The sequence below is a fragment of the Hyaena hyaena genome, unplaced genomic scaffold (assembly GCF_003009895.1).
Source record: "Hyaena hyaena isolate Hyena2069 unplaced genomic scaffold, ASM300989v1 scaffold_90, whole genome shotgun sequence".
Lineage (NCBI taxonomy): Eukaryota > Metazoa > Chordata > Mammalia > Carnivora > Hyaenidae > Hyaena > Hyaena hyaena.
Genome location: NW_024080722.1, coordinates 282,133 through 307,102, shown reverse-complemented (window position 1 = coordinate 307,102; position 24,970 = coordinate 282,133). Strand labels below are relative to the sequence as shown.

At 45.6% G+C, this 24,970-nt stretch overlaps 1 protein-coding gene across 8 annotated transcripts in view; it reads right to left on the bottom strand.

Moving 5' to 3' along the window:
- TTLL11 (tubulin tyrosine ligase like 11) overlaps positions 1 to 24,970 on the bottom strand; it is a 238,409-nt gene that overhangs the window by 112,436 nt on the left and 101,003 nt on the right. For 7 of the 8 annotated variants that reach the window (XM_039234674.1, XM_039234676.1, XM_039234677.1 and 4 more), the window contains exons 5-6: positions 17,731 to 17,826; positions 16,847 to 16,962 (exon numbers count right to left, since the gene is read on the bottom strand). In XM_039234674.1, the coding sequence (XP_039090605.1) occupies positions 16,847 to 16,962; positions 17,731 to 17,826 (212 nt within the window). Of the gene's footprint in view, positions 1 to 8,806; positions 8,817 to 16,842; positions 16,963 to 17,730; positions 17,827 to 24,970 lie in introns of those variants that run through there. The other variant, XM_039234682.1, reaches the window with a different exon arrangement.

The window sequence follows — 24,970 nt, the reverse complement described above, 5'->3', positions numbered from 1 at the left end:
TGAGAAGAGATGCTTATGGAACAAGCCAGCAGGTCCCCCCAGCCTATTTAAACAAGCCTAAACCAGGGGCCCTAATGCTACCATGTACCCAGAGGATTCAATACTGTATTAATACCACCACTGCAAATAACACTTCTTTATATTTATATAAAATTGCATCGTTTACAGAGGACATTTCTACATGCTATCTCTTTTGACTTTCTATCGAGCGCTTACTATGTGCCTGGGCATTCTAACAAATTATCTTGCTTGACTTTCAGAATGACCGACTATCTCTCCTATTTTACCGGTGAGGTTGAGTGAGGTGAAGGAGTTCATCTCTGATCACACAGTCTGTGAGTGGAGACTAGAGCTTGAACGGGGTCTGTCAGACTCCAAAGCCTGACCTTTGAACTCCAGCTACTCTGCTTCCTGTGAGGTGAGTCTGATTGGGGTTTTGGTGGGGGAGGGGAGACTCTGTTTCGCTACCCCGGTATTTTTTTCCATGTGACAGGAGGGACTCAGCAGGACATCTCTGGCCCCTCTCTTCCCCACCCTCACTCTATACCCCTAAGGAAATCTTTTTCTGACGAGTGAGTTTGGAGATTGAAGCAGGGGGGGACGCCACTCAGCCCTTCCTCCTGCCCTCCTGAAGGACACATTCTGCCACCAGGGCCGGCTCTGGTTCCCGCCATCCTGCTTGCACAGGTGGGGAGCCTCTGCCCGTGGGACTCTCACTCCAGACTCAGCATCGGGAGGCTCCTTTGCTCCTGGACACAAGGCACATCCTCCAACATCGCCTTTTCCATATGGACAGTGATATTCTGGCCCTGATCCCCTTTATTCCTTTGTCTTATTCTCAGTCACTTCAGAACTCAGGCAGAAAAGAGGGCTGTGGATTGGGCCTTCCCCAACGATCCAAACCTGTCACAGATAAAGCTTGGAAAGGGGCAGGGCTCTTTCCTAAGGAAGAGGTAGCTTAAATGTCAGCACATACGTGATAGATCGCCCCAAATATTACTTTGCTATATGAATGTCATCTATTTAATTCAGATTAGGACACAGAGTTTAAGGAGGAGAAGAAAAAATGGGAGAATGGGGTGATATCACCCACAATAACTTAAATGTAAAACTAAAAGAGAAAACACAACTTCAAATGACTACATCATAAATCAACGAGATGCCAGGCCCCTACCAATTCTGAGATCTTAATCTGACATAATACAAAAGCAATCTGAATGCCATGAAGGGCGCAGAATAGAAAATTAACCAAAGCATTTCTCGACTACTAAGAAGGAGCCCAGAACCAGTTTATGGAAAGCCAACAGCGACCTTTATGTGGGGTATAACCAAGCTCGGAGGCTAAGCGCGCATTTTGGGGCCATCTAGAATTTGGAACTCATCTAGACATCTGTTCCCAGAGTTCTACCAAAATGCCCACCTGTCTAACAAGCCTGAAACTTACTACCGTTATTATCAGTAACTGAGCCACGAGAATGGTAGAACAGAAAGGGTCCTCTGCAGTCAAGCCCAAGCCCCTTGGTGAAGAGGTGAGAAAGTCCAGATGATGGAGCTGGGCGGGGAGAGCCGCATGGAATTCTCTTCCCATCCACAGGCCCCCCAGCACAGGCCTGGCCCCGCAGGGTGGACAGAGTCCGGACAAGGGGCCAGATGTCCTACACCAGCATTCCTTCCCCTTCTGATACTGTGCTGCCCACAGCAATGCTGGTCTGTCTGCCTCACTGATACCCCGCATTCACACTATCACACTATCACAGGACCAGAGGAGAGATTTCCCACAAACAACTGGAAGAATGACTCCTAGGCCAAACCATGGGAGGCACTGACCACACTTCCAGTAGCTAAGCACAGGGATGAGCACCATTGCAGCGATGATGACCACTGGTTCATGAACTTCAAAGATGCTAGCAATGAACTTGGGCCAAGAATAAAGTGCAAAACCTCCTAATGTCCCCCTGATGAAGCAGCCAGATTATAAAGGCACCAAATGATGGCCTTCCGTGTCAGAATTATTTTTAGAAACACAATCTTGTTTCTCCAAACTAATTAACGCTGGTAACCAGGACTAAAGTGTTTCTTCCGAATGCAATGGAGAAGCAAATCATCTTGGGCAGAAGCAAGAAGCTGGGTGGCAGGAGACAGTAAAAGGCACAGCACAAGCCCATTCACTTCAGATGATAAACACAACTTCCAATTAAGCCGCTCTCAAGTATCTGGCACCTAATACCTGGTGTTTAAAAGCAACTGGCAAAATTTGCAGAATCTAAGGGTTTTTAAAGGATAAACTCTTCCTTTTTATTTTTTATATCTCTCTTTTTTTAAGGGCAATAAATCGCAAGCCCTTAGAAAATCATGGCATTTATTCAGGCCAAAGCAGACGCTAGAGATGATCAAACAACCGCCCAAAGAAGTGCGAGGAGCCCCAAAGTCAACTTCAGGGTGAGGCTCAGGATCTTGAGGCCCAGCCCACCTCATCTCCCATGATGAGAACTGCCTTTCCACGGAAGAATGTTCTTATTTAAGGTCCCCATAGTCACACACAGCAGAGGTGAAATTCCTGAAAATCTGTGGAACCCATTTTCACTTTAAGGCACAAATTGAACAAATGTTTTGCATCAGGGATTACCTTAATTAAACTATTTATATGAACACCGTTGATTTACTTTAATCTTGTTAAACTTCATTAAAATGTCCATTTCCTTATGTAAATTCCTGTTGGCTTGCATATCTTACAAAATAAAACACATATAATTTGCATAGGGGAACATAGTGGTTTTGATATATGTCCATCTGTTTGCATTATAATGACGATAATAGTGATAATAATTACCATTTATTGAACTATGTGCTCGGTGCTGTGACAGGCACTTTGTATAATACCAATAAGGGTAATTGTCAAATAACCACCACTTATTAATACACGTCCAGTCGTTATGCTACAGGTTTATGTGTTTGAATTCACCTAATGATCACAATAATTCTGTTAAGCAGTTATTATCATTCTTCACACTTTACAAATGAAAAAAAACCTGAGTCTCTGAGAAGTTAAGTAAATGCCCCATGTTTCAGAGTGAACAAGAGAAAAATCAACATGCAAATGCAGGCCCACTGGATTCTAGAACCCTTTGGGTTTTTGGGTTTTTTTTTTTCCTTTCAGAAAAAAAAGCATTGCTCCACAAGTCTCTTTCCAGCAAGGACATTTTCAGATCCAAGGACAAACTAAACGGTGCTAAGATGACCTGATCCCTATGTCTTAGACTCCTCCATGGTTTGGAACAAAATAACTCTCTCACAAAATCCCCTGAAGAAAAACAGAGCTCACGCCTCGGGAGAATCAGATCACGCTGAAGCACGGAGTGATTCAGAACCACAGTGAAATTTGGGAGTGAAATACAACTTGTCTATTGTTGCATTTTAAGATATTCATGGGGCAAGGAAGCATTCATTCCCATTTTCAATAATGAAATGGCTAAAATCTGCAACCTGATGTATGTACTGATCATGAACGACGCATTCCTAGAAGGACCTAAGTTCGAATCAGTGGCCCCAGAAGCTGTCATGTTACGGTGCAAAACCTGACAAACTAGACAGACGTGTTGCCGTTGCCTGGAGAAAAAATTGTCCCCATCACTTGTTCTGCTGTAGAGGAAGCTTCAAATTAACAATGCATCTAGGCCTTTGCCTGCCAACCAGCTGGAAGAGAAGGAACAGAGCAGGGAAAAAATCTGCCACATCTTCCCTCGGTGGAAGAGCTGTTTTAGTAAGGACGACACCTCCCGACCACCTGCCTGAGAGCATGGGGGCTGCGGGGGGGTTGCCCGGCGTCCTCAGGCGGGCTGGGACGGACACAAGGCCCAGGGATGGCAGGCAAGTAGTTCTCAAAGTGTCGTGTGCTGCCTGGGACCCCGCAAGAAATGCAGAAGAACCGGAACTCTGGGGGTGGGGCTCGGCCATCTGGGCTCTAACAACACCCCCCCCCCCGGGGATTCTGACAGGCGGCTCCTGTGGCAACCACCTGTCCGTAGCCTGTGTCCCCTCCCCACTCCTCTGTCCCTACTCAGTTGCAGGACTGCATTTGAGGACTCCACCTCCACCCAACCCTACAGCCTGTGCTGGCCTCAGCAGGACGTGCATGAACGGGCTGGAAAGCACCAGCAGAAGGGGGTCTGGGGCAGGCTCGCTGACTCAGGCTCAGAGCCTGAGGCCCAGCTCTGCCATCTCGGTGGCCATGCTGGCGATTCTAATGGGGCTGGATTTCTAGCCCCAACTCCAGGATACACGGCTGAGGCCTGGTCCTTGCCACTCTCTCCCCACCTCCAGTCCCCGCCTCTCTCTCAGGGAAGGCACCTGTGCTCTCAGTTCTTCCTCAGGTTGGTTAGATAGTCTGGGATCGGGAGGTTCCTTCTGCCCCGGGGACGCTTATGTGACATCCTGCCCAGAGAATCCCTCCGCTACTTTGGAAAACCTGACCCAAGTTATAATCTGGGCTGCTGGCCCCGTCCCACCCCTCCCCAGGGGTCCTGGGCCTCTCCCCCAGCTTCCTGGCTTTGCTCCTTCCTCTCAGCAGACTGCCAAGGCCCCAGAAGAGCTCACAGGCGAGCATACCGGAGATAACTAAACAGCACCACTTAGGAATCTTGCAGAAGATATTGCACTCAGACCTGGCAAGCAGCCCCTGCCCTGAGCTCTCCACTTGAGAGGGTCCTGCTTTAGCCCAGCTCTGGTAGCCCCCCCCAATCTGTGGGGCAAGGAGTCCCCTAGACCAAGCAGACATGCCCACTTGGGGTCTGTGTCCCACACCTTCTGGTACCCAGGACCCTGGGATCCCCTCCTGTCATGGCTGAGTCCATCCTTTCAAGGGCAAATAAATGGTGCTTCTGGTGTGCTTCCCCTAGATCTGAGGGAGGCCAAATTGACGGAGCTCGGGGTGGGGGGTGGCGTGGACAGAACTGAGGTGTGGGAACTGGAGAATCTCCCCACCCCTTGCAGTGAGGGATGGAAGCAGGAGTGGGAAGAGAAGGAGGGGCCGGCAGAGGGCAGAGACCTTAATGTGCACTCATTCTCGGGCCCCACTCATGTCAAGGGCAGGCCTGTGCGCAAACTGGTGACAGCTTGAAGCAGATAACAGATGTCACGCACTCAGTAGGAGCTCAAGAGATACTTGTGGAACGAGTGTACCCAGAGATCTGCTTTGGTCCCTATTTGATCCTCTCAGACATCCATCCTCCCACTGTGCGGAGGGGGAGACCGGGACTCTCAGAGATCTGGAGACTTGCCCAAGATCACAAGACCTGGAACTGAACCCGTGTCTGTTTGATCCCAGGGCCGGTGCTCCTTCCCTGCAGGGGGCCAGTTAGTCTTGGCTCCCACACTTACAGCTGCATGGAACTCGCTACTCCTTTAAGTCAACTTTCACCATTTTTGTGATGTAAAGTTGTTTTTTGATTGTGTATGTGTGTGTGTGTGTGTTTCTTTCCTTGAGCAGAAATAAATCTCTCCGCAAATCTCCATGTTTCCTGGTTCTGCCCATCAGGGCCTGCAGAGAGCTGATCCCTCTCCCACTTGACAGGCTAACAATGGTCATGCCGCCCACTGGGCTCTTTTATTCTCCACCACCCTTTCCTCTGAGCAGAGGGAGTCGATCCCACTTCCCAGTCAGACCTCTGAGGCTACTTTCCAGTCGCTCTCCCTTACAGAGCCTCAGAGCGGCCCTGGTGTGCAGAAATGCAGGCTGTCTGGAGCTGACACTGGCAGACGTGTACACGCAGGCGAACATTCCGAACACTGGTACTTCCCCCTCTCAAACCACTCTCTCAGAACTCTCAGCTGCCCCGTGTCCACCCTCGCCTCACTCCAGCTTGGTTTTCCTGCTGCAGCCAAAGTGACTCTCTTAAAACGCCGATCTCATCATGCCACCCTGCTGCTTTTAAAACACTGCTGTTAGGACAAAACCAAAATGATCCTGCAGCATCTGGTCCTGTCTCCTGACACCCGCCCTGCTTACTTGCTATAATCCTGGCGCGCTGGACTTCTTTACCTCACCTGTACATCTGTGCTATATCACACATACGTGATGGCGTAGAAAACAGATGCGCACACTTAATGCATAATTCCAGCACTTATGTGGCCACCAGCAGGATTAAGAACTAGAGCGTGGCCAGGGTCCATGACCCGCCGGTGCCCCCCTCGGGTCACACCTCCCTCTCCCCATCGTAACTCAGAAGCAACTCTCTGAAACCCTCCCATCACTTGCCCTCGCTTTTCTTCCTATTTGGGCCACTTAGGGTTACGTCTCTATGAAATAAAGTTTAGTGTCACCTGTTCTGAGTTTTATCTCATTGGAACTATACTGTAGATATTCTTTTGTAAGTTGCTTATTTTGCTCCATATCAATATCGAGGCAGAGCTGTAGTTCACACATTTCCATTGACATCTAGTATTCCAGGGAGCAAATATCCATGATTGGTGCATATTTCTGCTGGGGGACAGTTAGACTGTCTCCAGCTTGGAGCTTGTATGAGCCACACAGCTGGAGTTCTGGACTTCTTTCTATGCCCCGAGAGCCCCATGCTCTCCTGCCTTGTGATCCTCACCGGGAACCTGATTTCTCTGCCCAGGCCCCTCTCACTGCCTCCATCCTGCTCACCTCGCTGCTGGCAGCTCCCATTGCGCCCTGCACCTCACAGAGTCTCAGGGCCACTCCTGACCCCGCCTGTAGCCCAGGATCACATGTCACCATCCCTCGACCCTCATTCATTCATGCATGCTGGCCTGCACTCGTGCATGCGTTGGCTTCTCCTCTGGACTGGCCTCTGGTGCTGCAGAGGCGTGGACAGTCTGGAGGAAGAAAGCAATGCTCTCCAGGCAAATGAAGACATCTGCCCAGGCGGGAAGCACTCAGCCGAACAGCCGCTCCACAGCTTGATCCTCACTCGATGTGAGCTCCCCTGGTGGAGGACGAGGGTGGGGGTGGGTCCTGGCGATCTGAGCTGCTCAAGTTCTGAGCTTCTCTTCCCCCCAACCCCCCCATTAGCCTCTGTGACGGGGCTTGCAAGGGGCCCTTATGCTGTTTAAAGTGGAGGAAAAAATGGAAATTGAGTAAAAAGGAAGGGAAGCAGCTGGAGAATATTGCCCACCATTTGGTGTGATAACCAAGGGCTTTCAAGTGATGACTAAAGCTGGCTTTAATTTTGATCTTTCATCTCTTCTAATCTAGCAGATAATTAGAGGAAAATCAAATCCATCCTAACAGCCAAAGATTAACCTGTCACTGCTGGAGCTCCCTGCCCACCTACTTTGCCAACTCTTCCTTCACACTTTTTTTCCCCCTTAAAAAGGAGAGTCCCCAGGTTACATATATTGTTTGGCTTTACTTAAATACATTCAGATTGGACATTTCCGACAACCAAGAGTCTCTTAGGAATAAGTAACATTTTTCTCTCCCTCCAAATTAAGAAATTCTCATTGCTTTGCAGCTTTAGAAGCATCCTACCACAAACTCCCTTTTATGGATGAAGAAGCCAAAGTACAGAAAGGGGGGGAAGTTCTGTACCGTTTTCAGCTGTCCGTAGCAGCGCCAGGATTCACCCCAAAGATGCCGGGGCATCCACTCTTATCCACTGTGCTCTCTCCTATCTGTGCATTCAAAACATGAATGGGTCTCCATTCCTGCTTCTCTGGGGGTCCCCTCAAACTTAAGACAACATCTTAAATTGCACACAGAGCTTTAAGCATGAGATGCTGGAAATAAACTAAACATTCACCAATACGGAGGCAGACTCTGGCCTAGCCATTAATGTAAATGGTGTTTATAGAATTGGCTAACAAGAAGGCGAAATTACTGTCACATAAAATGGAGACAAATAAAAACACAAAAATTATATAGATCGTATGGCCTCAACTATAAAATGATGTAGACGGAAGAAAATTATATGATTTTTATGAACTAAAAAGTTAATAAAGGTTAACTCTGGGTGGCTGAATTTGAGGGAGATTTTTATTTCATGCTATCCAGTTTTCAGTATTTTCCAATTTTTAACAGTAAGCACATACTACTTTTATAATGAGAAAAAAATTAATAAGAAACGGGTTGCAGAGAAGAAGTCTCTGTCCCCTCCATCCCAAACAAAGTGCCCTTCTGGAAGCATGACTGGAGGTCCTGGCCACCCAGCCACTTCCCCAACCCTGCCTCACCCCTCCTGAGACATGTTCCCCTCCAAAACATGTTTCTATTTTCTCGTGAGACCAAACCCAAGCAAACGGAAGACCTTCCTCCTTCAAGTTGGCTGCCTTGCCACTCCAGGCCAGTTATTAGCTGGTTCATTGGAAGCTGCCATTCTTGTGGGTCCAAAACAAAAAGATCTAGTATCAACAATTTCATGTGATTCGACCTAATCCTTGGCTCCCCCTGCCCTCTTCTGAATTCTCCACAAGTTCGCAGTCTGGGATGCACAACCACACACAAGTAATTTTCTGCCCGTCACCGGTTCTCTCTTGTGTCCTGTGTAGATCCTGCTGTAAGCCGGGGTTCTCTGCACACTGGCTCACATTTTATTCATTCTGGCTTTGAGCAGTAATGAAAATGAAGTAACCACCTAGCTGGCCACGGAGCTTCCTCCCGGGAGATAACCAATCACTCCATAAGCACATACTAGAAGATAAAAAGATGAGCCCCTGCCCAAAGTTTACTGTAAAGGCATGAACCCACCCAGGTAACGAGATACCTTGAGGGCACACATCTCTTTGGTGTGCTAAATAGCTTCACATCCATTCTCTCTCAAGACAAGTGCTAAACAGACCTGCTAGCTAGGCTGCTGCTTATGAGCGGTGTGGTCTTGGGCACGTCGCTCAACCTCTCCAAGCCTCAGTGTCCCCATCTGTAAAATAGAGGTGGGAATAGCACCTAGTGCATATGGCTGCTGTGAGCAGAAGTGGGAGAGAAGTAGACGCCATGCGCACGCGCAGTAAGCACGCCAAAAAACAGTAGCTTGTGAAAGAGGCAGAGCGACTACTATTATTCCCTTGTTTTTGTTTTTGCTCCTATTTCTGATGAGGAAACTGGGTGCAGGGAAGTAGAGTGACTTATCTGAGGACCAGGTAGAACTGGTACCAAAACCTTGGTCTCCTGAACCCAGGCCACACTGTTAACAAAAAGCTAACAACTCTTTTTTAAAGGCATGTGAAAATTTAAGGCTCACTGAAGCAACACTTAAGGAGATTTCCAAATACATTTGCTACTCCCATCACTACCTGGAGTAACTCTGGAAGGGCCCACGCACAATTCCACACCACCATTGCCCCATAATGGTGACTGGCCATATGCTTGTCTAGTGTCCCATCTGGTCCTAGTGGGGGTGAGAGGGACAGCGGGCCTGCCTGTGGGCGGAGGGACTCGGCTCCTGCCTAACAGTCTCTGAAATGACACTCTCACTAAGCTCAGGAAATTCCACCTTCCCCATAAGTCTCTGAAGTGGTTCCTGCTCAACAAACTGCACGCAAAAGAGGCTTTTACTGGTTACTCCTGACTTAATGCTTAAACACTTCCAAATGGAAGAGAGTTGTTTGGTTTTATTTCTTGCCCATAACATAATGCACTTATCATTAGTCATTTGCTCTCTGTTCTTACCTGAAAATGCTCTCATATTTTTCCAGTTTGCTGACTGTCATCCAAACTGTGAGGCGCTTCGAGGTATAGAGGGCACAATGTATCTCGAAGCCCCAGCACCCCGACCGTGGATAAATTGTTCCAGCTCCCTGTAGCCTCTGATGATAATAGAACTGTTGGGCTCTCAACTATTTGAAAACATGATGAAATTCCTGCCCTTTTTTTCCAGAAAAAATACACATATACACAAAATCTTGTGTAGTTTGTGGGCTCACAGATACCCCTCAAGACTTCATGTACTCTTGATTGGAAACAAGCTTTGATTGTCTTAGCTTGCCGTTCAAGGCCATCCTTCTGGCCTCTGGGTCTCCATCTGCTTCATGCACCTGCCTCTCCAGCTTATTTGAACTCCTAAGTTCCCTCCAAAAGGGCCCTGTGACTTTGTCTGAATGTCTCTCCGTCCATTTGTATGTTTCAAATATTACTCCTCCTCAGCTCAAGTGCCACCTTCTCCTTGGCAGGTTTTTTTCTTTTTAACTATCTGTTAATTATCAGTAAATAACATTTCCATATATTTTTCTCCCTTAGCAATTTGTCTTTACCTTTAGGGCACACTTTGTACTTTCCACTTCTTAGGTCTGTATGTGTGGATCTCTCTCACCTCTCCCACTGGCCTGTGAGCTAATTCCATTTTGTAAGTCTTCTCCCTGGCACACAGTAAGTGCTCAACAAATACGCTGCCAGTCCATAGTTGTTTCTCTAATCCTTGATATGGTGTCAATGAAATGCAAATAAACATGCAAACATTCGTCTCTCTGTGACTCAGGCTCCTGGTTTATATGGAAATCTTCAAAGGTGCCTGGGGTCAGTGTGTCCTGATCTGTAGGGTCTTGCTGCAAAGGAATCCTTAGGAATCAGTGAAAGCCAGAATTTCAACAACATGTCAGCTGTGCAAGCATGGATGGGCCATTTGTCAGCATGGTGAGATGATTCTTATGAAAGACCATTTGCAGAAAAGCACTCTCTGATAAGAAAGATAACATCCTGCGTTTATGAAGGCATGTTTAGTCTGCATATTTTAAGAGCCTCTTTTCCCTACCACTGAGGGGATTTCAGGAGGATATACTGTCTGCTTAAGTGGCAGGGGCCCGGGCTTGGGGGACCTCTGATTAATGTGTTTTTGATAATCATCTCCAGGACAGGACAGAGTTACATGTCTCGATCTTGGTATACGCCCTGACTGTGAAACTGAAGCACTGGGAGATCCCTTGGTCTCTTTTCTCATAGAATGTTCTGTCTTTATCCTAGATTCTATATAGAATCAGCCTGATCTAGGGATTCATTTAATTCATGGCTCCAAACATGGTGCAGAATCCAAAGGAGATGCTTGGAGTCAAGGTCAGAAGTGAAGCCTGAGCTCCCAGTGAAGCCTTCAGAGGATAAAGCTGTCTTGATAAGGTCAAAAGCTGACCTGTCAGCCTGACAATATACCTAGTTGTTGCTGTGATAGGACGTAAATGGACCTGGGAGAGTGCAGTGAGGTGTTTCTGGGGGATAAAGGGCCTTTGTGCCTTATGTAAGTTGTGTTCCAAATACCCACTTCTGAATAAGCTCCCAGGCACCACATGGCATCACGATATCAAGAACGTCCCTTTAGATTCCTCCAAGCCTGCCTGTCTCTGACTTCCTTACACTTCTCTGGGGCCCTGAATGTCTAGGATTCCTGAGAAAGGAATCTGGTTCCCAGAAATATCTACATTCAGGAAAAGAGCGCAAATACTACCAAGATGGATCCCAATCTTAGATTTGTAAACCAATCTTCCAAAAATTAATCAATTGATGATATCATCACTTTGTTTTCAAAATAATCAGGGAATGCAATATATTCACTTCTGCTTCAAATAGCAGTTAAAAAAAAAAAAAAAAAAGACTGAGGGCGCCCAAACACCTTAACAAAAGCAAAACTTTCCATCGATTTTCCTGATTTTTCTCCTTATTTTCAAGCTTAGCTTTGACTCATCAGAGAAGCTGGAGGTCCGTGGAACAATGTGGCAAAGTGGAGAGACACCAGTGCTGAAGTCAGGAGACCCTGGATGCGGTTCCCACTCTGCCTCTAACTAGCTGTGTGACTTGTGACAAGTTACTGACCTTCCCCATCTGGGTTTTGTCCTGTGTGATGCATGTGTGCAGAAGTATTACGTACGCACCTCAGACAGGCTGCTTCAGAGGCTGGTGACCTACTTGTCACCATCAAGAGAGCTCTGAAGCCTGATTGGCCACTTGGTGGGCCTGAGGACTAGCATTTGTCTAATGTTTTCAGATGTCATGAGGCTCTCACACAGGTGTCACTTCATATGGTGACCATGACAATCCAGCCAGGGAGATACCTCAATCCCTGTTTTTAGAGACCAGATCAGAGAACAAAGCGCCTTGGCCAAGCTCATGGCACAGTGATCAGAGGTGGGAAACTTCACCCCAGACCTGGCTGATGCCATGGGCAGGGCCGCACCAGGACACAGGCTGCTCCTCTGTCAGGAGGAGATTCTTGAACCAGGGAGCTGACTGCCATGATGGTTTCTCAGATCCTTTCTGATTCTAATAGTCTGTGCTCCTCTCAGTAGAATGAGGGGGTTGGAGAAAACCAAGAACGTTAAAAGAATTCTGTGCTCCCCAATGAAATCTACCATAGAATGCCAAAATATAAAATAGATAATTGCTTCGACCCAAATGTCCATCAAGTGACAAACGGATAATAAAATATAACATATCCATATAACGGAACATTATTTGGCCATAAAAAGGAATACAGTACTGATACGTGCCACAACGTTGGTGAGCTTTGAAAACATGCTAAGTGAAAGAAGCCAGACACAGAAGACTGCACATTGTATGATTCTACTCATATGACTTGTGTAGAATAGGTCAATCCAGAGACAGAGAGTCGGTTGGGGGAGGTAGGAATGAGGAGTGGCTGCTCCATGGGTACAGGGTTTCCTTTTGGGGTGACAAGACATTTTGGAAGCAGTTAGATGGGGTGGTGGTTGCATAACATTGTGAATGTACTAGGGGCCATGGAATTTAAATAGTTAATTTTATATTATGTGAATTTTACATCCATATATGTGTGTGTATGTATAGATATATGATATTTCCAAGGGTGCCCGGGTGGCTCAGTCAGTTAAGCATCCGACTTCAGCTCAGGTCATGATCTCACAGTTCATGGGTTCAAGCCCCGCATCAGGCTCCGTGCTGCCAGCTCAGAGCCTGGAGCCTGCTTCAGATTCTGTGTCTCGTCTCTCTCTGCCCCTCCCCCACTTACATTCTGTCTCTCTCTCAATAAAAAGATACTTTAAAAAAGATTAAAAATTTTAAAAAAAGATATATGATATTTCCAGGGTCCCACCCCATGAGCCCCCCCTTCCCATGTCCCTGCAATGCCTCCAAAGAACCCTAATGTGTAAATTAGAGACACTACATGTTATAAAATGTTATCATAGTTCAAAAGAGTTGTCATAATGACAGCTATTTTATTCCTTCAGGGGCCAATGGTATTTTTTCTTAATCCAACAAATAAATGTGGCTGGGCCAGTAACATCTTGCTACTCAGGAACGGAAACTTCCATGGGCAAATAGCTCCAATGTCCACACTGGTCTAGCAGCTTCAATTTTAGGATACGTCACTGGTTTTTTAACTCAGAATTCTACTCTAAGTATACCAGGAAAGATAACAATAGCTAAGCTTTATTTTTTGGGTTTTTTTCATACTCTAGTAGATTATTTTATTGTTGAGTGGTGAGCTAAACATGATTAAGTGGCTACTGTGAACAGTTTTTCATGTTGTTTCATTTAAATGTCATTTTATAGAAAAGGACACGGAGGCTGCCCAGCTCCTCAGTGTCCCCAATATCAGAACTTCAGTCTCGTCTATGCAAGCTCAGGAGACAGCCTCCAGCTCGGCCAGGATGGGTCCCAGCAGTCACCAGCTCCGTGCCCATGGAAGCTGCTTTCAGTCCCACCAGGACACTGACCCCAGCCTGTCAGCACTGAGGTGTGTGAAGATTTCTGGCGCATGGACACACGTCTCCTCTGCACCTTCCCAGAGAAGCTGAGAGGCATGAAGAGGTCAGGACGTCTATCTACCATTTTTCTTCAGTCTGTATGAGGAGAGTGAAGACTCACCTCAGTGGTCTTGCTGACGACTTGTGCTCAAGTGGAAGTAGTGGGGGACACTGTGGACCTTCATTTGCTGAAGAGTTGTAGAGAAAAGCTAGGGTATCATTTGTTTTTAAAGGTTTAGGTCATGGGCGCCTGGGTGGCTGAGTCGGTTGAGCAACTGACTCTTGGTTTCAGCCCGTGTCATGATCTCACGGTTTGTGAAATCGAACCCCGGATCAGCCTCCATGCTGACACCATGGAGCCTGCTTGGGATTCTCTCTCCCTCCCTCCCTCCCTCCCTCCCTCTCTCTCTCTCTCTCTGTTCCTCCCCTACACACACACTCTTTCTCAAAATAAATAAATTTAAGGGGTGCCCTGGTGGCTCAGTCAGGTGAGCACCCAACTTCGGCCCAGGTCATGATCTTCGCAGTTCGTGAGTTTGAGCCCCGCATTGTGCTCTGTGCTGACAGAGTGGAGGCTAGAGCCTGCTTTGAGTTCTGTGTCTCCCTCTCTCTCTGCCCCTCCCCCTTTTCAAGTTCTATCTCCCACTCTCTCTCAAAAATAAACATAAAAAAATAATAAAAATAAATAAATTTAAAAAAATAAAGGTTTAGGCCGGATCCTATTTAAACACAAGACACTCTGGTTTTGAAAGCTCCCTCCCATCCCAGAAGCCTAGTGACTTCACTTTCTGCAGAGTGACCTTGTCTCACGTATGATTCAGCACTACGACACTGGGCATTTTCTGTGGGCATACGTATGACGCTTTTTCAAGTTATTCTGAAACATTTCTACACAGAGGAGTTGAGGATAATTTTAGCCGTTTTTATCTGCATGGTAAAGTTACCAAAATGGTAATGATAATTCCTTACATATAAATGCACTTTACAGATTACAAAGTACTTTCATGGACAATCATTACTGTTTTTTTTAAAAGATGAAATTTAGGAAGATTATCAGTAAGTGACATTTGGCTATTAATATACACTCTTATATTCTAGGTAAGAAAAGGGGGAGATGAAAGGGTTTTATATTAGAATTGAAGTCAGTTTCTAGAAATTTTACCTGTTCCCGGTTATCAATTTTTCAAAAAGCCAATGCTCCTTCAGCTAAAACAAGGTTCTGCGACTTATGATTGACAAGCGGCAAACGCCTTTCCCATCTTTCCTGTGGTCCTGTGCCCCATTGCTATTAAATTTTAGTTATGTAGCTCACAGACATGATACAGAATGCCAGGTGTAGGTAAAAAAACAAAAACAAACAAAACAAAACCCAAAACAACACAAAAACACACACAAAAAACAAAAAAACTAAAACAAGAAGAAAGCTAATGATGTTTCAATACCATTTGATGTGAAAATATAGTGATACTTTTATATCTTTTCCCGGTTTTGGTGGCCACACCATGGCCTCTGGATTTGCTCACACACACACACACACACACACACACACACACACGCACAAAATCAGACTGCTATGTGTCGAAGTCATCTTTAAAGAGCTGTCCCAGCGTGCCATACAGACACCGAGAGCCACCGAAACCTGGCCACAGTGCTACACAATCTCTCCAGACCTAACCTCTATCAGAGAGATCAATAACCCTTAGAGAACAGATATCCAAGGAATGGGTTTTATTGTAATTAATCTGACCAAACTGCAATCCATCTGCTGCTGTCCCGTAGGGATGGCTAACGAAAGCAGGTAGGTGCACGTACGGGTGGGTACGTTACCTGTAGTGCTGGGGCCACACCCCATCGGGGCAGAGCGGACAGGCCACCACTCTGAGGCTCACATCGGCGGAAGCCACACCTGGCAGGCCTGGCCCTCCGAACTGCAGGTGAAGGTCCTCAGCCAGGCCTTGCCGACAATGGCAACCTGTGCTTCCTGCGGCGAACATCCAGGAGCAGCACTCGACAGAGCAGGCCCCATCCAGCCCGACTTAGAATATGACAAATGCTCCTACTGAGTGACATTTCCTGCCGGGCGGTGGCACTCAACCTTGGCTGCACGGTAGAATTGCCTAGGGAACCTAAAACACGTCTGTGGCCAGGCCTCCAGCCCAGGCTCATTAAAATCAGCATCTCTAGAATGGGGGCCCTCGCCCTGGTATTTATGAAAGCTCTCCAGATGGTTCTAACGTGCAGCCAAGGGAGAAGCATCACTGCTTGAATATTCTAGCACTGTCTGGGCTTGAGCCCAGCTGATGAGGTGCTGCAGTAGAGGAACCTGCAAAACACCACTTGCTTAGGAAAGGGAAGTCAATGTTCCTTCTGGTGTTGAACCACAGCTGATAAGTGCTTTATTTGTCTGCGAGCGTTTAGGTCAAGCTGATTTGTCCGTGGCAAGGGGAGTAGCGGGGAGACAAGGAGTGCTTTGATTTTTCTGCCTAAAACAAGCATAACGATATTTACTTTGTGAGACCCAGGAATCTGATAAAAACAAAACAAAATACCCAATTGAAATGCCGTTCATTTCCGGGGTGATTCCAGGGAGGGAGGGGCAAGGCACCTACTCCCACCAATGCCCAACTGGGATAACGCGCCCTGGGGTCAGTGGGACGGAAAAGAACAAGAGCTGTAAAGATTACAGAACGTCCAGAACTTCCTTCAAGTGGCTCTGGAACTGTTGAAACGAAAAGCTTATCCTGCAAGAGTGTAAACGTCCGGAAGAAAGTAAAAACGAAATGATCCTTATCACGTCCAAACCTGTGGCCCTCTCCTGGCTTTTGTTTTACCCTCCCGTTATGTTCGGGCATTTCCAGGAGAAGCTCTACGTGAACAGTGGTGGGTGAGAGGAGACGCCATCTCAGGGGAGAGTGGGTTCTAGAAGAGACTTTCCAGATTCAGATAACAATCAGCTAAAAATTCATCCAGCTGAATCCCAAATGTCAGATTCTTAAACAGAGTCTCCATCTCCTGATTGTAAGTCACTCTGTTTGGAGGCTGATGTCCACAAATGAAAATATGATGGCTGAGATGGTTTAATATGTAAACCTCACTCACAGTGTTACAATGTTCTAAGAGACCTTAGCTGCTCAGGACACTGCCAGCAGAGTGGATAGAAATAAATGATATAAAATACACTCACTGGTTCTCTCTTTTCTTCTTAAGTGGATCCATGAGGCGTAATGTGTCTCTGATCACGGCCACCTTCACTTCTTCATCGACAAGGCTGGGGACATTTTCAAAGACCCCTGGAGAAAGCTTGAATGGGTAAGGACTCAGTGTTAACAGCAGAGAGAGTGATTCGGTACCAAGTACCTATCAGCACCAGCTTCATATACTGTTAAGGCTTTGGTTATGCTAATCTATAGGAGAGAATTTTTTAAAGCCCCCCCTTTATGTTATTTTTACAATGTCAGCTTCCTTTAACGGATCAACAAAATAGGTAAAGGGGAAATACACACATAAGGAGCACTATGTTTTTCTAATTATCAAAATCATACATGCTCGCTGCTGTCTTCTATATTTGGAAATATAGAAGGTGCTTAGAAAATTAAAGAAATCCACATAATCCCCCCAAAACCCAATATTGGTATTTGATATATTGCCTTCCAGTCTCTTTTATGCATCTTTAAGGGGGGTGGGAGAGGAAAAATTATAACCACTGTTGGAAGTACTATTTATCTTAGTGATTCAAGTATGTCGACGTGGCTAAATCATAGTCCTAGAATTTCAATTAGTTCATCTCCCGAGGCTAACTAATTAGTTCATGTCAAAACTGATGGAAAGGTTCAGCTGCTTCTGTGTCTGCAGACCTTAAAAATTGGAAGAATGGCATGCTGAGAAGCTACCAGGGGTCGGGTAGGTCTTATATTTATAGACTCTGTTCAGAGTTCCACAAAACTGAATTTGGACTTGAACAGAAGTTTGCTGTGCAAATCTGAGAATGCTGAGTCTCGTTTTGCTGAGTGAGAGAGGGCGTGTGCATTTGTATGGCGATATACTCCACGAGACGTTTAAAGTACTCACTTCTTGCTCATGTTCGATTCTCATGCTGGGATTTGCATTTACTTCCAGTAGAATAGGCTTCAGATTTTTCATCAGAAGGATGTCAAAGCCTAGAATCTGGGCAGGAGAAACATAATTCAGGGTTACTCCCTCCCACTACAATTTCTTTTCAGGAATCGAGTACGGTGTTAGGGTCATTAAGGTGACGATAAGTGCAAGCTTGGCCCCCAACCTGGGCCTTGACCTTGGCTTCTCTTGTCCACAGCCCCTCTGCCTCTGGCTGTTCCTATCAGACCAAATGGACAGCAGAACATTTTGTGGGAACCTTGAAGACGGGATGAGTTCTCCTGGTGCATTTCAGCAATATCGGTGACCTCTTTCCTCCTTAACAGGTTTTTTATTATGTTGAGGATCAGTAGTGGTCCATCAATTTCTACCTCTCCATCTGCTCTCCTCTATTAAGCTGCTTCTTAGCTAGATCTCTGAAAACCCAAGGCCACCTTTCATAACCTCAGATGTATATCAGTATCACTTAAGGAGCCCTTTCAAAACCACTACATTTCACCCAGCTTGCACCTACGAGGCAGAATCTTTCAGAGTGGAGCCCAGGCCAACAAATTTTGAAAAACAACCCCTCCCCCGGATGATTCTGATAGATCCTCCTTAGCTAAGGAAAGGGAATGTTTACTAGGCACCAATTATTCATAATCTCATTTAGTCCACATGATGGTGTGTTTGAAGGAGGGATCCTGCTCTCCATTTAACAAAAGCAGAAACTGCATCTCAGAATGGCCAATGGAATTCCCCAAGATCACCTAGCCAGTAAGTGACCGAGTTGGATTTCACACTCATGCAAGGCTGGCTCCATACTTTGTGGGATTCAGTGCAAGATGAAAAGGGAAATGGGGTTGTTCAAAAAGTATTGACAATTTCATGATGGAACATTAAACCAGTCACAGAGCCCTTCTGAGCAAGGAGTGCTGTGTCACTGCACAGACCCACACCCAAGGCTAACTCCAACACCATTTGTCCTTGACATTTGCCCTTCCATTTAGCGTGCTGCTTCAGGTGCAACTTTGGCTTTGGCTTCCTTTAGTTTCTCACAAGCCCTAGGACGGGGTAAGCCACCCTGCGCCTCTCATTCTCTCTGCCTCAAACAGCCCTTCACCTGCATAACATCTCCCGATCCTCAAAATCACAGGTTCTAATTAGATTCAGTCTCATACCACAAGGACGTCAGATTCTTGGGAGGACTCTCCTTATCTCTCTGGGAGGTGATAAGGTAGAAAGCTTCTGACATAATTGACACAGCCCCAAAGTTTCAAAAAATAAAGTGGAGAATACAGGAGAGAAAAAGAAAGAGATACAGCTGTATCCCCTCCTCTGTGGATCAGGAAAAAAGATGAGGGGAAATCCATTTACTTGTCTATACAGAATGTGCATGAGTCAGATGATAATTATCCAACTGTAGCTTCATTCTTATTAATGAAATCAGAGCCTGGATGACCATTTTTGGGGGTAATTCAAGATGAGGTTATTCTTCAGTGAAGGGCAATGAGGATGAGAAGTTGGAAAAAGTCATCCTTGCTCTATTTTTCTTTCACTGGTCATGAAAAGAAAGGAATGGAAATTCAGTAGAAAATGTTACATGCATTATAGATCCACTTAATAATATATGGCAAGTGGCTATGAGTGATGAGGCCTTTAGGAGACTCTGGTGACATCATCAGTCTAACTGCAGACTAGGGCTGAGGCATGTGGTGTTGATGAGGCTACAGAGAATGGCAGGCTTTGGTGCCTGCATTTATCATCCTTAGTCATCAGCTGCTTTCTGCTACATCTTAGAAGCCTGGACTCACTCTTTCTAAGCCTGGTGGGCTCCTTCAGTTCAATACACAGTGGTTCCATGGAAATAAAGCTATAGGAAAGTGGGAGAAGGCAAAAGCTTATCTGCCATATTGATCTGCAGCCACTCATGGCAAGCTATTTTCTAGAACCTAAACTTTGGTGCATGTAGTTGAATATGTAGGGTCTTGTATAGAAATGCTTTGGAGTCAGAAATACTTGGCTCCAATCCTACCTCCATCTCTCACACTAGCTAGACAACTCTAGGTGCCGTGTTTAGCCTGTCTGAGCTTCATATACCCATGAAAAATGGGAGCTAACAGTAGCTACCTTGCAGGGTAGCTGATAATGGAAGTAAAAAGTACCTAGGATTATGCTCATCAGTTAGGACGTACTCAATATATGCTAGCTCCCTGTCCAGTTTCCTAGTGATCCCACCAATAAGAAATGGCATTATGTGGCTTTAGAGTCCAGAAGAGCTCATTTCAAATCCTAGCTCTGCCTTTAATTTGTGTAACTATGAGCAAGTTACTTAGCAACTCTAAGCCCCAGTTTCCTCATCTGTATAATGAGACTAAGAATAGTACTTACCTTAGTTCATTCATTAGAAAAATATTTATTGAATGCTTTCCTATAACCCAGGAACTATTCTACCTTTTAGAAATATAGTAGTGGGGGCGCCTGGGTAGCTCAGTCGGTTAAGCATCCGACTTCAGCTCAGGTCATGATCTCACAGTTCGTGGGTTCAAGCCCCACGTCGGGCTCTGTTGCGGACTGCCAGCTCAGAGCCTAGAGCCTGTTTCAGATTCTGTATCTCCCTCTCTCTCTGACCCTCCCCTGCTCACGCTGTCTCTCTCTCTCTCTCAGAAATAAATAAAGCATTAAAAAAATAGAAATATAGTAGTGGACTAGACAAGGTCCCTGCCCCCATGAAGCTTACATTCTGGTAGCAGGGAGACAAGACCAAATAAAGATAACGCATTGTAAAATATTTTGCCCAGTGCCTGAAACATAGTAAGAATTTAATTAAGGTGTGCTTTATTATATTTTTCAGGAGTTCAAGGAAATACAAATTGTTTTCTTTTCAAAAGTTCAACGAAATATGCAGCACCAATGGATCTTAATAAATAGAATAATGGACCTGGGAGGGACTTGGAGTTGATCTTGTCATAAAATTCTGGAATAGAGCTGGCACAAAATTGGGAATTTGGTCTAGTGTTTTTCAAAATGGGGTTCTTTCCTGGGGAAGCACTGGGGAGGTCAGATCAAAGTAACATACCTATCTCATATACTCATATACTGGGATCCCTAGAGAAGAAAGCTTGTATATGTATATATACATATATATATGAATCTAGTCTAACAGCCACTTTATGCAGATCATAAACCTGCAGCTTAGAAAGGAGAAAACCTCTCTCTAGTTTGATGGCAGAGCAAGAATTGTCAAAAGTAGAGAGAGGACTTTTCTTTTTTTTTTTTTAATGTTTTTATTTTTATTTCTAGGGGAGAGAGAGAGAGAGAGAGACAGCGTGAGCAGGGGAGGGTCAGAGAGAGAGGGAGTCACAGACTCCAGAACAGGCTCCAGGCTCTGAGCTGGCAGTCAGCACAGAGCCCGACGCAGGGCTCAAACCCATGAACCACGAGATCATGACCTAAGCGAAAGTTGGACGCTTAACCGACTAAGCCACCCAGGCACCCCGAGAGAGAGGACTTTTCAATCATGTGATACTCTGCCCCTGTGCAAGCCATTAAGTCAGCAATTATCTGTTGCACGCCTCCTACTCAAGGGGTACCCTAAGGATTCAAAGTTATCTGTATTTCAGCCCTTCTAGAAGATTCCAAAACAATCTGGGAAGAAAAGGGTCCTGAACCATTACTTGTAAACTCATGCCAAGGTCCCAGCTACATTCCAATGAGAGGGGATTCTCTCTGGAGCCCTAGAACTATACATCTGTCTGTATCCAGAGTCCCAACTGGGAGGTCCCAGAGTCCTCAAATTCAACATATCCACACTCAGTATCACTATCCAAACTCACTAGCCTCTAAAATGGTCTCAATGACCCCCACCTTCTAGTAATCATGCCCTTGTGTAAGCTCTTCCCTTTGAGTGTGAGCTGCACCCGGCGACTTGTTTCTAAAAAACAGCAAAGGGCAGAAATGATGGGCTGTCACTTCCATTATTAGATTATAAAAAGACTGTGGCTTCCATCTTGGAAGGCTTTCTCTTAACTCTCTTGCTCACAAACTCTGAGGGAAGCCAGCTGCTGTGCTGTGGACTGCCCTCTAGAGCCACAGGTGACAAGAAACTAATGTCTCAGCCAACATCCAGGGGAGCCTGAAGCCTACCCCCCAAGCTCCTTCCCCAGTCAGGCTTTGAGGTGACTGTAGTCATTGCTGCCCTGTAAGAGACTGAACCAGAGGGAGTCCCCTAAGCCTAGATTCCTGATCCACACACACTGAAAGATTATAAATGTTTGTGAGTTTAAGCCGCTAACTTTGGAGGTAATTTATTACACAGCCAATTGATCATTAATACAGTACCTTTCTCTAAAATCGACTTTGCCTCCTGTATTCCTTATCCACCTAATTACACAAGTTAAAACTTTCTCCTTCATTTTTTACATCTAGCTGCTCACCAACTCGTGTAACATTCTACCTCCTGAAGAGTTTTCCAGAGCTGGCCCATCCCGCTCCTGGCCTCAATTGGGTCTGCACCAGCTCTCACCTGGACTAATTTAATAGCTTTCCCATTCATTTCCCTGTTTTCAATTTCACCTATCTAGTTCACCTGGCACAAGGGGCTGCCAGAGTAATTTTTCTAAAATGCAAACAGAGATTTAGCACTCTTCTGCCTAAAATCCCTGCCTGCAGAGTGAAGCCTGAGGTTCACAGCATGTCCTACAAATTCCTCTACGACCTGACATCTGTCTCACACTCCAGCTTTATTTCCTCCCTCTCCCCGCTGCAGATCCTGGGCTGTAATTGTGCTCAACTATATATATAACTATGTTATAGGACGCTTTACTACTTTCTCCTTTATACTCTTCTGCCTGGAAGACAACTTTACTGATGAAATATTTATTGAGCACCTACTAAATACTCGGTACTATTCTAGGCCCTGGGGAGAAAGCAGTCAACAAGATGAATGAATGTGATATGGTAGGTGGAGGCGAGGGTTGGTGGTTTAGAAGGATAACTAGGGAAGGCCTTGTCATCGCATCGTCTTCTGGCTTCCACAGTTTCTGATCAGAATAACTTTTTGGTTATTCTTTGTTCCCCTGAACATAAGATTTTTTTTGTCATCACTGGTTTTCCACAATTTGATTTTGTTAAGCTTTGATTTGTCTGTGTGTGTGTGTGTGTGTGTGTGTGTGTGTCCTCCATGGAGTTTCTTGAGCTTCTTGGATTGCAGATTTCTAGGGTTTTTTCCTCAAATTTGGAAATCTGGGGCCATTTCTGCAAAAAAAATCTTTCTGTATCTTCCTTGTCTCTTCTGCTCAGGGAATACACACATGTTAAACTACTTGATATTGTACCAGAGATAAGTGAAGTTCTGTTCACTTATTTTTCCTGTCATTTTCTCTTCTCTCTGTTTCCTTCTGGATAGATTCTATTGCTATGTCTTCAAGTTCACTCATCATTTCTTCTGCAGTGTCTAATCTGCTAATCTCATTCAGTGAATTCTTCATTTCAGATTTTGTATTTTTCTCCTCTGGAAGTTCACTTGGTTCTTTTTAATAGCTTCCATCTCTCCTCTTCATTAAGCTCATATTTTCCTTTAAAACTTTGTGTGTAGTTATAATAGTTGTTGTAACATCCTTCCCCTACTATTTTCATGATTGCTGATAGCTCTGGGTCTGTTTGTATTGACTTTCCCCCATGGTGTGGTTTATCTTACCTGCTCTGTGGAATGCCTGGACGGGAATGGAGGCTGGACATTGTGAATATTATAATGCTGAGTGTCTTGGTTTTGTTTTTTAAAAAGTGCTAGGCTTTTTTGGCAGTTACTTGTTTGCAGATTAGTTTGATACCTCCAAGCCTATGTTTTATGTTTATTTATTTATTTTGGAGGGGAGAGGGAGAAAGAAAATCCCAAGCAGGGTCCATGCTGTCAGCACCGAGCCCATTGCAGGGTTTGAACCCATGAACCGTGAGATCATGACCTAGGCCTAAATCAAGAGTAGGACGCTTAACCAACTGAGCCACTCAGATGCCACCAAGGCCTATTGTTTAAGCTTCACTAGATCAGGTCTAGAGTAACTTTCATTCCAGGGAAGATTCAGTCCATTAATGCGTAACTTCTCTGAAATGTCCACTGAATGCCCACCAAGGATGATCCACACTGGCTACTCAGAGTGTGAACATCTCTCCTTGCTCCGTGTGAGCACCAGAAGTTGTTGAACTTATCAGTCCACTGGTCACTCTTTACCCAGCTTGACGGATCAACACTGCACACAGTAACACCACAGGGATCTCTGCAGGTTCCGGAGCCATTTTCCTGCTCAGCTCCCTCCTTTTCAGGATTCTGCTCACAGGATTCCAGACACCTCAGCCTTCCCAAACTTTGATCTCCAACTCTTCAGCTCATTGAGGTCACAGGGCTTGGGTTAAGCTCCTCCTCCCTGTGTCCATGTCCTGGAGATTGCTCCCAGACAAAGTTGTGGCAACTGCAGGACTCACCTCAGTTCCACCCCCCACTTTCTTAGGGGTCACAGTGCAGAGCTGTCTGTTGTCCAAAATCTGAAGCCACTTATTTCACATATGTTGCCCCATATTCTAGTCCTTTTTGAAAGGATGTTAAGTCCAGAGTTGTTGTTCCATCATGACCAGAAGCAAAAGCCTCAAGAGCTGATGCATGATTAGGGACTGAATGAAGTAAGTGGATAAGTCGTTTGAAGAGCTAAGGAAGAGCATTCCAGGCAGAGGGAACAGCAAGAACAAAGGTCACTTTTGAACAACAGCAAGGGGTGAGCAAGAGGAACAGTGGTAGGAGATGAAGTCAGATAGAAAGACAAGGGACAGGTCATGTTGCATCTTATGGGCCATGGTAAGGAGCCAGGACTTTAAGTGCAATGAGAAAGCCATTGGGAGAGTTTGCACGAGGGACGTAATTTGATCTGACATGTTCTAAAAGAATCACTCTGGCTACAGTGAGAAAAATAGGCCATAAGCAGCAAGGGTGGGAAACGGGACATCAATTAGGAGGCTCTGGCGGTGGTACAAGTGTAAGGTGACGGCTGCCTGGACTAGGATGGCAGCAGTGGAGCTGGTCAGGCGTGGTTACATTTAGGAGTATTTTAAAGTCTGTCTGCAAGCGTTGCTTATGTATTAGATCCAGGAGAGAGAGGAAAAGAACAAAGCAGGTGGCTCAGGTTTTCAGTTTGTGGAACCAAATGAATGCCGTGCATTTACTGAA